The sequence below is a fragment of the Saccoglossus kowalevskii genome, chromosome 5 (genome assembly GCF_978046115.1).
Source record: "Saccoglossus kowalevskii chromosome 5, keSacKowa6.1, whole genome shotgun sequence".
NCBI lineage: Eukaryota > Metazoa > Hemichordata > Enteropneusta > Harrimaniidae > Saccoglossus > Saccoglossus kowalevskii.
This window is the reverse complement of record NC_140645.1, coordinates 21,789,901-21,804,298: the sequence shown is the minus strand read 5'-3', so window position 1 is coordinate 21,804,298 and position 14,398 is coordinate 21,789,901. Positions and strand designations below refer to the sequence as shown.

The following is a 14,398-nucleotide window of genomic DNA, read 5'->3' as shown; positions in this document are numbered from 1 at the left end:
TGTCGGTATCTACTGGGGGTGTCACAACACACACCAATTATGGCCATGTATAGCGAGTTAGGCAGATACCCCCTAGACGTATTTATAAAAAAACAAATAATTAAATATTACAGTCGGGCCATGAATTCTAATAATGCGTTACTCAAGGAAGCTTTTGTGGTTAACCAAAGCATTAAAAGTAAATGGTATCTAGAAGTGACATCATTATTAAACAATATCCAACTATATCATTCAGTTAACAACGGTGATAAACTAACCTCGGCACAAATGAAACAAATTGATTTAGGCATCAAGGATTTATTTCTAACAAGATGGAAAGGTGAGGTCTATAATGATAACCGCACCAAAGCAAATGAGAAAAACAAACTAAGAACATATCGGCTAATCAAATCAGATTTAAAACTTGAGCCATATTTAGTCAAGCTAAAAAACTTTGAACTGCGTAGTGTGCTTACCAAATTCCGTCTTAGTGACCATAGTCTCAAAATTGAAATGGGTCGTCATAAAAAAATCCCACTAAACAACAGGGTTTGTGACATGTGTAACAAAGGTCTAATTGAGGATGAAATGCATTTTCTGCTGGAATGCAACAAATATAATGAGTTGCGTGCCAAACTGTTCAATAAAGCTAAGGATATGATCCCAGCATTTGAAAATAAACCTGCAGAGAAAAAATTCATGGAATTGTTACAGAATGAAAACATTATTATACCAGTAGCACAGTTCATAAGTAAAAGCTTTGAAGTCAGGAAGCAGGGTCTTACTTGACATCTTAATGCCTGCTGTCAATTTTGTAATTTTATATTAGATTGTATTTTAGAGATTTTGTTTTATTTAGTAATTTAGTGATTGTATTTGTTATTTGTTTTTTAGTATATTGTGTTTTTGTTTTGTTTTTTATATATATATATTTCTCCTTGTACTTTGTGACCATTTTCTTTCCCTCCGGGGATTGTGTAAGAGTCAATAAGTAAATAAATAAATTGACAACAAACATACTGGTCACTGGTAGCATAGTGATTGTTGCTTCAGACTCATGATCGGTAGACCCAAGTTCAAATCCTACCTTAGGCTGAATATCAAAGGGTCGACCCCTACCCTGGGTGAGTGTCAACCACACTAGCACTGTCAACATACAACAAGTAAACTGTAAAGCCACAAACTTGGCATGTTTACTTGAACTGGGAAGATATCCACTTATCTTCTCAAGCATCAAACGTATGATTAATTACTGGCTGAAAATAAAACATATGGATGAGAACACTCTGATCTCTGAGGCCTACAAACTTGGCACCAATTTGGACAAAGAAAATATCAGTAATTGGACCACAGACATAAAAAAATTACTGAACCTTTTAGAAATTAGTGATGTTTGCGAAAAAAACAGTATTATCCCATTAGCTACAAAAAACTAAAAAATATGTTTGGAAAACACTGCACAGAAACAATGCATAATGACAATAAAGGCACTAATCACAAAAATAAACTTCGTACCGACAGACAGCTGAAAACTGATTTTGGACTTGAAAAATACCTTGAAATTATTAAAAACCCCATCCACAGATCATCTATGACTAAACTGAGGATAAGTGCCCACATACTTCAGATTGAAGTTGGGCGATATCACAACATAGATATCTCAAATAGAACATGCCCTGTCTGTGACTCCAATGAAATTGAAGATGAAGAACACTTCCTCTTCAATTGTAACCTGTACAAATCTGAAAGAGATGCTTTGTTTAAAAACGTAAACTTATCCGGTAATCTGAAAGCACTTCTCAATAACAAAAATTCTGAAACCATCCAAGCAATTGCCAAGTTTATCAGCGACTGTTTCACTAAAAGAGAGAATTTCATGAAAAGCAATTTACCAGCTGCCTCAAAATAACACCAAAAAATATTTATACATTGTATAATAATATTTTCACAGTATTACTATTTCTTTCTTTTTTATTATTATTATTACTTATGTATTTTATTGTTCCTTATATCCTTATTGTATTCTAATCTAGATCCCAGAAGGGATACGATATCAATAAAGGTTGTTGCTCATACATACTGGTCACTGGTAGCATAGTGATTGTCGCTTCAGACTCATGATCCGTAGACCCAAGTTCAAATCCTACTTTAGGCTGAATATCAAAGGGTCGACCCCTACCCTGGGTGAGTGTCAACCACACTAGCACTGTCAACATACATACTGGTCACTGGTAGCATAGTGATTGTCGCTTCAGACTCATGATCCGTAGACCCAAGTTCAAATCCTACTTTAGGCTGAATATCAAAGAGACAACCCCTACCCTGGGTGAGTGTCAACCACACTAGCACTGTCAACAAACATACCGGTTACTGGTAGCATAGTGGTTGTCACTTCAGACTCATGATCCGTAGACCCAAGTTCAAATCCTACCTTAGGCTGAATATCAAAGGGTCGACCCCTACCCTGGGTGAGTGTACCACAGACTCAATGGGAAGGCCAATTCCACTGGCCGAGATTCATTCACTAATGAATGCGACTTTGGGGGAACCTTGGTTAATGTCCGCAGGTGCTTGTGTTCGACCGAGCCTGGTTGACTAGTGACTAGATAGTGCATTAAAATCGTCATTTGATAGAGAGATGACCACACAGTCCCAAATATGAATTTGACTTCTGTGGCAAAATGCACTATGTCAGCACTAGCACTTGTAATTTGCACATACAAAAAGTCAGGAGAGACAACAGTGACACTCAATAAAAAAAAACATACCATTTGGGCTTATCAAATTTGTTACACTAGAATCGCATTACAAATACAAAGTGTGTATGAAATTGCATTCCTGTATGATGAATCATTAAAATTTAACTTTTTGACCACAGAAACCACCCATGTAATTTACATAAGCTACTAATATGGTATATAAAATAATACTATAATAAAGCTTGGTAACACACATGATAATAAAAACAGCTTGAAACACCAAGGTTTATGAAGAAAAATTATTAATCTGAGGTACATAAGCAACCTCATACTTTGATATTATGATGTTATTTCCTGTAAAACGGGGATGCAAGTGATTTCATGGGCTAGTATTTTCAGCAATATGAAGGAATAAGTACAGACATGACACCACAAGTATAAACCTGCACTATGAAAAAGTTTTCGCAACATTTAAGGTTACCATGTTTGTTAATATGGAACCGATTCTCACACAGTGTTATGACCATCTGCCTTTAATATGAAGCCTGTGGTACTCATACCACTAATTAGAACTCCATAGACAACAATGAAAGCATTTCAGTGAATTTCTCTGAAGAAACAGGCTACAAAGAACAAAATATTGTTTTAATTTGTTGAAACCACGTGTATGTAATAAAATTCTGGCCAGAAAAACATGTGTTGGCCTGCTTAAACTCCTACAATATGGATGTAAACAAACACACACAGTTTTTCAGGCCTTTTACCTTCAATAATCTTGAAAAAGCAGCCAGTTTAGAAGTGTCTAATCAAGAATTGCCCAGATCCACAGATCACTGGTACTTGTCAATAAATAAACAAATCTTCACATATGAGTCTAACAGCTGATGTAAATGTTAAAGCACACCAGCATACATCAGATAAAATGCAGTGGAAAAAAAAACAAAACAATTGGCTAACAAAAACTATTATCTATATGATTTTAGGGAAGATAGGCTGATTGGTGGTATGAAGCCTGTGAGAAAAACTTTTAAATTAGTTTCTCAATAGCATACAACTCCAACTTGAACTCATTTATTACCTCATGACATATTTCAATGGCATACAAGTAACTCTAACTTGAACTCACTCATTACCTCATGGCATAACCAACCTCCTTAGGGACTACACATACACATTCTTTATCAAGACAGGATGAAATCCAAGATATTTAATGAGATTCCTCTCTGCTTAGTTTTACTATTTAACTGACCCAACAGCTTTAGGTTAAAGTTACACATGTTTGAATTTAGGTCAATCGGTCTACAGTTGCTATATTCTGGTTGCCTGTGCTACTACTGTAAAATCTGTATTAGAATGGTAGAATGCAACAGAGGGGATGTGGCTTCTATTAGAGCATCTACACATACGAGAAATGATGAATTTTTTATTCTCAATTATTCAAAAAGAATGGGTGCGACTTCTATGAGGGGTGTGGCTTCTAATACAGATTTTACGGTACTAGCACTAAGGCCGAAAAAACATAATATGTGGTTCCAGTAATAACATTGGGTAGGTAGGCAGAGCTGGGCTCTTAGGTAGTCCTATTCTCCCAGGCAGAGCCACATCATAGAACGTTCTATGTTGCCAAGATGTGCACCACTGTACCATGTATTCCTATAGGCACTGCACAAGCTGCTGTGGAACGCCTGTTAAAAGCTGATGAAAACAGTCAAGAAAACAGCAAAAACTTGATTTTTAGGTAATCCTGAACAACCCAATTGTTGCACATGTCTTGTTACACTGCTCAGAAGTCATAGCAAACACTGAATGTACAATATGCTTTTGTTTCGACAAGTGATGATTGCCAGTCAGTGAAAATGCCTGGATATCCTCCAAGAATAGTAAAATTGTGATTTTCACAATTGAATAGTAATTTTCTCAGCTGAACAGACTATAGTTTACATTTAAGCAACATGCATAAATAGTTTTTAGTCGGCCATTTTGAATCTTATCTGTAAACAAAATGATGTGCATCAAGGCCCTATAATGTCCAACGTATACACCAAGTTTGAACAGAATCCATCTGTAAGCAGCCGAGAAATGCTTGATTTCGATGATTTTTTGAACAAAAATGACCGCCATTTGGCCATCTTGAATCTTATCGTGAAACAAATTAATGTGCATATGTATAATATCATGTATGATGTATGTGTGAAGTTTGATTGTGAATGGTACAGGCATTTCTAAGATACAGGTCCGGACGCACGCATGGACGCACAGAGGTCAAAACATAAGTCCCCGTTTTCGGACTGCGTCCGAAGAGGGACTAAATATGCCACTGACTTTTTCCGGGGTTGCATGTCTATTGTACTTTTTCAACTTTTTATATTTCCGTATTACCCTCGCCTGTTGCCTGGTAGGGTATGCATGCCAAATAGAACTACATCGTGTCTGTCAGTAATTCAGGAATCAGGAAACTACAGAAAGTTATCAATGACAGCTACAATATGGTATTTCCTATTCCAGTTTAATTTACCCCACCATCCACCCAATAAATACTTATGAATGAATACTACATTAGTAATGCATTAGTTTCAAGTTCTCTGGTACAAATTAGACTGACTATAAATAAGAATTTCTGTTTTTCAATGTGCGATGTGTGGAAGTTAGGACAACCCTAATTTCATTTTCTAGAATAGAATAGAATAGAATAGAATAGAATAGAATAGAATAGAATAGAATAGAATAGAATAGAATAGAATAGAATAGAATAGAATAGAATAGCAATTCAATTTTGGAAAAACTGATGGCCTTTGTGCAGGAAATTTTGATTGAGTGGCTGATTTGGACTGCGATCAATTTGAGCTACTATTTATCATATAAACAACATTTTATATAAACCTCCTCGCTCCTGGCAAATAAAAAGACAGCTATGCGACTGGACACCAAGAATCCATGGAAACCACGGATGAATTGATACCAAGGTATTTACCCAATTAATGTCCAATATAATTTATTACCATTATGTGTTTAGATAAAACATGTACTTCATGAATGTAACCACTGCACTCATCCATTTTACAAAAGCATACAATGATATACTGATGAAAGATGATATAGCTGGGGCACTCAATTTCAATGCCAAAATATCAAAAACTGATACTTATTTAAAATGCAAAAGATAAATTAGACTATTTTGAGGTGCATCAAAGGAGGGGACATCTAGACCATCACCTCCATGGCCTGTTGAACCCTGACTGAGTTTGATTTCATTTTACATTAAGTTACGTAACTCAATATAAAGTTGTTTCAGCTACCAACATGTCTGACAAGAAAGTAATGAGAACATGTGCACAAAGTAATAGTGAAGTGCATCAAAGGAGGGGACATCTAGACCATCACCTCCATGGCCTGTTGAACCCTGACTGAGTTTGATTTCATTTTACATTAAGTCACGTAACTCAATATAAAGTTGTTTCAGATACGAACATGTCTAACAAGAAAGTAATGAGAACGTGAGCACAAAGTAATAGTGAAGTGCATCAAAGGAGGGGAAATCTAGGCCATCACCTCCATGGCCTGTTGAACCCTGACTGAGTTTGATTTCATTTTACATTAAGTTACGTAACTCAATATAAAGTTGTTTTAGCTACCAACATGTCCGACAAGAAAGTAATGAGAACGTGTGCACAAAGTAATAGTGAAGTGCATCAAAGGAGGGGACATCTAGGCCATCGCCTCCATGGCCTGTTGAACCCTGACTGAGTTTGATTTCATTTTACATTAAGTTACGTAACTCAATATAAAGTTGTTTCAGCGACCAACATGTCTGACAAGAAAGTAATGAGAACGTGTGCACAAAGTAATAGTGAAGTGCATCAAAGGAGGGGGACATCTAGGCCATCACCTCCATGGCCTGTTGAACCCTGACTGAGTTTGATTTCATTTTACATTAAGTTACGTAACTCAATATAAAGTTGTTTCAGCTACCAACATGTCTGACAAGAAAGTAATGAGAACGTGTGCACAAAGTAATAGTGAAGTGTATCAAAGGAGGAGACATCTGGACCATCACCTCCATGGCCTGTTGAATCCTGACTGAGTTTGATTTCATTTTACATTAAATACGTAACTCAATATAAAGTTGTTTTAGCTACCAACATGTCTGACAAGAAAGTAATGAGAACGTGTGCACAAAGTAATAGTGAAGTGTATCAAAGGAGGGGACATCTAGACCATCACCTCCATGGCCTGTTGAACCCTGACTGAGTTTGATTTCATTTTACATTAAGTTACGTAACTCAATATAAAGTTGTTTTAGCTACCAACATGTCTGACAAGAAAGTAATGAGAACGTGTGCACAAAGTAATAGTGAAGTGCATCAAAGGAGGGGACATCTAGGCCATCACCTCCATGGCCTGTTGAACCCTGACTGAGTTTGATTTCATTTTTACATTAAGTTACGTAACTCAATATAAAGTTGTTTCAGCTACCAACATGTCTGACAAGAAAGTAATGAGAACGTGAGCACAAAGTGATAGTGAAGTGCATCAAAGGAGGGGACATCTAGGCCATCACCTCCATGGCCTGTTGAACCCTGACTGAGTTTGATTTCATTTTACATTAAGTTACGTAACTCAATATAAAGTTGTTTCAGCTACCAACATGTCCGACAAGAAAGCAATGAGAAAGTATGCACAAAGTAATAGTGAAGTGCATCAAAGGAGGGGGCATCTAGACCATCACCTCCATGGCCTGTTGAACCCTGACTGAGTTTGATTTCATTTTTACATTAAGTTACGTAACTCAATATAAAGTTGTTTCAGCTACCAACATGTCTGACAAGAAAGTAATGATAAAGTATGCACAAAGTAATAGTGAAGTGCATCAAAGGAGGGGGCATCTAGACCATCACCTCCATGGCCTGTTGAACCCTGACTGAGTTTGATTTCATTTCTGTCATGTCTGACAAGAAAGTAATGATAAAGTATGCACAAAGTAATAGTGAAGTGCATCAAAGGAGGGGACATCTAGGCCATCACCTCCATGGCCTGTTGAACCCTGACTGAGTTTGATTTCATTTTACATTAAGTTACATAACTCAATATAAAGTTGTTTCAGCTACCAACATGTCTGACAAGAAAGTAATGACAAGCAGCCTGTCGGCTGAGATAGCTCCGCTGTTAGCAATGCACATTTCAATTAAAGAACTGAAGATATCATTAGAAAATGAACAATATGTATAGTATCAAAGCAACGGACCTTGCTGTTTTCAACAAGAATTCAAAAATATCACTTTTCACCAAAAATGACAAAAATAATCATCAAAATTAAGTAATTGAAGATATCACCACGAAATTAACAAGGTCCACATGTAATACCTATATATGTAATATAAAAGCAATCAGACTTGCGGTTTTTAACAAGGAGTCGAAAATATCACTTTTTACTAAAAATGACAAAAATATTCTCCAAAATTAGAGAATTGAAGATATGATCATGAAATGAACAAATCTGAGAGAGGTCTACCCAAGGTACATATACACCAAGTATCAAAGCATTCAGGCTTGTAGTTTTCAAGAAAAAGTCGAAAAAGTAAAACATTGACACGACAACGGACGCCGAACGCCGGCCGCCGAACGCCGGCCGCCGGCCGCCGCCGGACAATCACTCATATGATAAGCTCCGCTCGACAAAGTCGACAGCGGAGCTAATAAAGCACGGACAAAGTAATAGTATGGTAGTGATCAGCACATCACTAAGGTCAACACAATTGTAGCACCAGCTGATGGTTTACTATTGTGATAACCCTGTATTTTTCAATTTCAGAGTACCTAGCACAAATTAATCAGTTTTTCCATTAAACAGGAGTACGAAAATGTTGCTGATATGCGTCCAATAATGTAAGACATTCCTTGCCGATGATTGTGTTTAATTATATGTGTTCCAAGATATAATAATTTATGTTCTTTACTTCATTAATTTTCAATCATTGAATCAATACACGAATAATAAATGAATTAATAATTAATGAAAATGTAAAAGCCTACTCACAAATGAAAATACCCAAAATTTATTTAATAATTGTACTTCAAGGCAATACAAGGATATTGACTTAAAAAAAAGTTGGGGGTCACCAGCCTTATTCGACAAAATTGTGGTTGTATTTTAGATAGGTGGCATTTATGAAGTAATATAACACTTTTACCATACATGTAGGTTTCTATGGCAGAGATATTAAGCCATATCTCAAATTGTAGGCTGGTGACATTGGATGAAAATATCATACAGTATACTGTTAATGATGGGGCATTTTGTTTTCCTGAATTACCGTACATGTAGTTAAGAAATCTGGGTTTTAAAAAGTGTCAAAAATCAAAGATAATTATTTTTAATTTTTTGTCAAAATTTCCCAAATATATGTGTGTGTTTGTATGTGTATGTGCGCGTGTTGGAAGGGAGGTTAATATGAGTTTTGATGTTAGATACTTACTGTAAATACATTAATTATTCATTGAGTTTCATTTTCTCTGTTTTGAATTTATAATTGGTAAATTACATCTAAGCAAATAATGAACCATTCCTTTTCACATGGTTTTATTTTTACATTGTTCAGATGGATTTAATTAAGAATAGTGAAATTAAAACCCAGTGAAATTATAAAATTTAAGTAGCATGTCCTTTTGGCCTGTGTTAATTTCTCATATAAGCACACTCAAAACATTGAGGTAATGGGTTTGGCAAATGAGCAGCAATAAATAGTCAAGAAATATTTAGAACATGCACTGCTAACTAGGGCAAGGTTTTCACCGAGTTTGAATGGCTGTGTATTGAAGAGGATACAACTAAAACAAATTCAGTTTCAAAACAGACTGAAATAATTACGATATCAAAACGATGCCAAGAAATCAGTAACAATATTCCCTTCCTTCTTGGTTTATTCAATTACTTTACAAATACTATTCTTTTGCCATTTTGTGACATTAAAATTATCTCATGTTGACATTAAATGCGTTATCAAATTCAAGATATTTATTATTCTGTAGATTTTGCTGCAAAAAAGTGATTATGATTCATTATATTTATGCATAACTTTAATCTGAAAGTCAGAATAACAAGAGAATCATAGTAAAGACAACAGAGAAATAAATAAATAAAAGAGGTGTGCCCCTATCATTTTTACCATTCCTTCTCAACAAGAATCCTACCACACCCATTCACACTATAAAACAAATTTAACCTCAGTATAAATCTATAATGCACCACCAATAAACATTTCTGCAAGATATGGCATCAAAATGACAGATTTTTGTAATGTCATTTAAATAAACTCTGGTTGTGGTCATTCATCAATTATAATTACGGCAAATGTCTCAAAAACAGTATTTATAAGGACAACCACAAAATCAAAACACTTAATGCTCTGCATCCCTTACATCTGTTTACGTCAAATAATTGTTGTTGCTATAGGAACGGTGTATACAAAGTTGCATTTATATCGCTGCAAGAAATAATACACTTTCAATGATAATTTGTGTTTATTCAACTTAAATTTTGTTATATATTTCATTTATATAGGAACTATAGAAGTATGCGAAAGCTGAAAAATGTTAAGTCAGTCTGAATTTTTTTACATGATTTGATATAATTACAACATTTGTATAATTATTTTTAACACAAAAATACAACTAACCCCTCTATTAATATGAGGTTATTACAAGGATACCTCAAAGTATGCACGAAGACCGTACAAATGGAGTATTGACCTACGCATATCAGAGGTTGATGCGACGGCGTACTGTCTGAGTGCATTCTTTGAGGTATCCTCGTAATAACCTTATTATTATACATCTTTTCCTTCCAAGGATACATCATGGGAATGCCGAAATCCAAAAAGTTTAGAACAGAATCAGCGAACTTTTTTGAGTGGAGTCCGGTCAAACTCTGGTGGCAGCCATGTTTGTTTTTATTATTGAAGGACGCTTACGTGCAAAATCATTCCATATTTGGAATTCGCATTTCCTTATATGGTAGAATGAAAATACCCTGTAAATTACCGCAAAATTATGGCACGCTGTAACTTATGGCGTTATGGTGACAGATGTATAATAATATATATTATTACTTTTACAAATATGATTTTTTTTTGGTATGAAGACAAAAGAACTGAACATTAAATTGTGATCAGTTTATCACGCTAGTTTTGATGTCAAAAACAGCAGGAATAGGGAAATAGATATTCCTAGGACTTGACCTCCTACAATATTATTGACAATCAGCTTGGCTTCCTACAAAAGACTCATGCCCCTCCCCCAAGTCACCAATAGTTTGGCCTTCCCAGTAACCAATACCTTGGCCTCATCCCAGTGACACATGATTTGACCTGCCCCTGTGACCAATGTGAAGACAATTTTGAAATTCAATCCACAATCCACGAAATATGATTCACTAGAGCACCATGTAAGGCTGACTGAGCTAATCATGACTGGGTCATCTCCATTACTAACCAACTGATACATCTCATACCAAATCACTTGTATGCTCTTGTATTGTATGTAAACAGACAATATTTTTGTGAAACATATTTTAGGGGAATAATATTAGTGACATCACAGCAATGTAAATACTAACAGTCTCTTAACTATAGTTAGAAGATAAAGAACTGACAATAATATATGCAGCAGGATTCAGGGTAAAAAATAACAGTGTTTACAAACTAAAATAATTATATGTTTAACAGTTTGAAATTATACCAGTTTAAGTCTGGAGAAGACTTGCTAGCACAGTAAGGTGTTGCCAAAACTAGGTTTAGGTATTACTTAATTCACAAGGAACAATAAAGACAAATGTGTATTATAAAACTGTATTATATCTTTAGGAAAAAAGTTTGTCAAAATACTGTAAAATGCTTTATTTTCGCTACTTCGCTACTTCAGTGAAAATAAAATCCAGCGAATAAACCTTTTTTCCTATATTTGGCATTCAACTTTTCAAAAATCAGTGAAAATACATTCCATACAGAACACTTAAAAAGTCTTTCCAGCAAAAATTAATTCCTGCTAAAATGAAGTATTTTACAGTACCTGTATGTAAAAATACAATATGCAACTTAGCTCACTTACATAGTCTAATAATATGCAAATTAATAATCTGCTACTCATTTGTTTGTGAAATTAAATTCCAGTGAAAATTAATGCTTTTTCAAACTGTACATATTTCTATGTGATATTGGCTGCCATGCCAACGAAGAAAAGCTAGTCAACCATAGCCTCAACTACACGACTATTGCTTGACTAAGCATATGATTTTTTTAACAGTAAACATGTTGCTCTTGTTCAGAGACATAGTAGTTGCTTAGATTACCATGGTATCATTACTGTGACACAGCTTTCAGCAGTCTTGTACACGCTGGATCACTGGAGAACAAGTTGTCAGTGTAATATCATACACTGCAACAAGGTCACAGACTACATAGATTTATCACACGCCCCAAGCTGAGCATGCAACTAACAGAGCATACCATAATACTTATGTAATGGTAATTAAAATACATTGTTGTCACCCATTATTACTATTTCCAATCTGACTACTGTTTTAACTCTATTACAAGCACATCTGACTTGATTTCATTAAATACCGCTAGTAGTTGTCTATGCAGAATAGAGATAAGCTACGCAAGGTAGTGAATTTGAATCTGTTTAAAGCTAGAAAGTGCAAATTCAGTCTAAACCAGTGAAGTGTACCTAAATACAAGTTTATAAAAGATTTTACAATGAAATACTGCAGACGATTCAAACTTTACAACTTGATTATTATTCTAACCATACTTCACAAAATTTAGCAATTTTCAATGACTCACCAAATACACCAAAATTCCCTTAACTTTAGATTAACTTGTAAACAATTTGCCAAAACCCAACATTCATGGACATTTGGGAACACATGCCATTGAGGTTTATAATTTAAAAACTAGTTTGTATTTTTTTATTCAGAAATCCAAAACTGCTAATCACAAAGAATAATGTAGCAAATTACTTAAAAGTGTTAGGCATGTGTACCAGTAATTTAAACAACTTTTGAAGCCTATCATGTTAAAAACGTTTATGTCCACACGCCCAATGAATACTTATTTTCATTTTGTGAATTAAAATTATTAGTTTTGAATAAACTGGCAAATTATTAACGTAAACAATATATTATTACACACAAGTTCTTTGCAAAATTCAAGTAGTTTATTTGGGCTAGTACTAATAGTTTTTGAATATGGTAGCCATGACAACAACTGATAGTATTTTATGCCATGATTACAACAGTCCTAGTAATTAAATGTATTGTGTAGATTCAAATAATTTAAGCTGAAAAAAATGTGTCAATATTTATTCATTTTATAAAAATAGCATGAAGAATATTCAAAATGATAACAAAAGCTGGAGATAATAACACACATTCACAACATCTCCAGGCTTGTAACACCCAATGACCTGGTTATGACCTCAAGACAGCTCCAGGCAGTTTAATAGAAATAAAGATGACCCAGTCTAATTAATATGAGGACAATATTAACACATCCCAATGATTTTGATGCAGACAGCAAATACATATAAGCTAAGTATACCATTATTTTAACCACAGTCCCGCCACACCGTGTTTTAACATTGATAAAGCTGTGTATTTTGTTAAACAAAATAATGTTCATATTTAGATACAAAACAGTTGACACTCTTGTGTGATAAGAAAAATATGTAGAAATTTGAATGTTAGAAAAGGATTGGTATTAAAAAACAAACGGCGGATTTCATGGCTTCGTTTGGGAGCAGCGTCTCAGTCGGAGACAAAAAGCAGATCTCATGCAACACATTCAAATCTAGCTAACATAGTGGCATGAGTTGAACTATTTTGACACTGGGGAAGAGAATAAAATCTGTCGGTACAAAACGGAAAATTTAGGCTAATAAAGTATTGATAAACTTAGTTGTTTATTATTATTTTATCTCGTTTATGTTTGAGAACATGTAGTCATGGTTTTGCGTCGTTTTGGGTCCGGATAGGTCACCGACGGTCTGTGAGTAAACCTATCCAAAACGACGCGAAACTACGGCTAAAGAGCGAGTCCCTGTGTGAGGCCCCATCGCCGACATCGTCGCTCATTTTCATTGTTTTATAAACATTCGATTAGTTTGAGAAGATGTGTAGAAATAGATGATCAAATAAACAAACGCCACGCTGACCAAGTGTCAAACAGTTACACACTACCGAATCGCCCATCCGTGAAAACTCCCAAGACAGGGATTAACTTTAGTTTAATTTCGGGGCTTGCGGTTATATTGCAAATCCGTGAAACGTAGACGGTCGAGTTTTTGTTTTCCATTTTTACGACGTCCTCGGCGTGTTCAAGTATTTTGGATTACTCACCACCAAGTTCAAACAATTTTGCAGCTGCAGTTAATTCAACACCCGCAAAGATATCCGCCCAGTCTAACGGCGAAACTTGAAACTCGTGTAAAACTGGGGACAGCAAACATGGAGAGCAAGTTGACGCAAAATTTCGAGAAGTGCGGTTGAAAACTTACCCCCACGAACCAGAGAGAGCTCAGTTAGCAAAACTGCTAGGGCTACCGCACGTCTGGGTCCCATGGTTCTCGAAAATCTTGAGAACAATCTGTAAAATCCGCCGTTAAAAAATAACACATCCAGAACTGTCATCAGTTGTGGCCTTCTCCCATCTCAAATTTCACTTTTT

General features: G+C 35.2%; 1 protein-coding gene across 1 annotated transcript in view; it reads right to left on the bottom strand.

Moving 5' to 3' along the window:
* The window catches only part of kirrel (kin of IRRE like), a 46,788-nt gene extending 32,462 nt beyond the window's left edge, over window positions 1-14,326 (bottom strand). Inside the window, exon 1 of the mRNA NM_001171233.1 lies at window positions 14,229-14,326. Coding sequence (NP_001164704.1) covers window positions 14,229-14,292 — 64 coding nt within the window. The 5' untranslated portion in view covers window positions 14,293-14,326. The remainder of the gene's footprint in view (window positions 1-14,228) is intronic.
* Window positions 14,327-14,398: the final 72 nt, after the last annotated feature.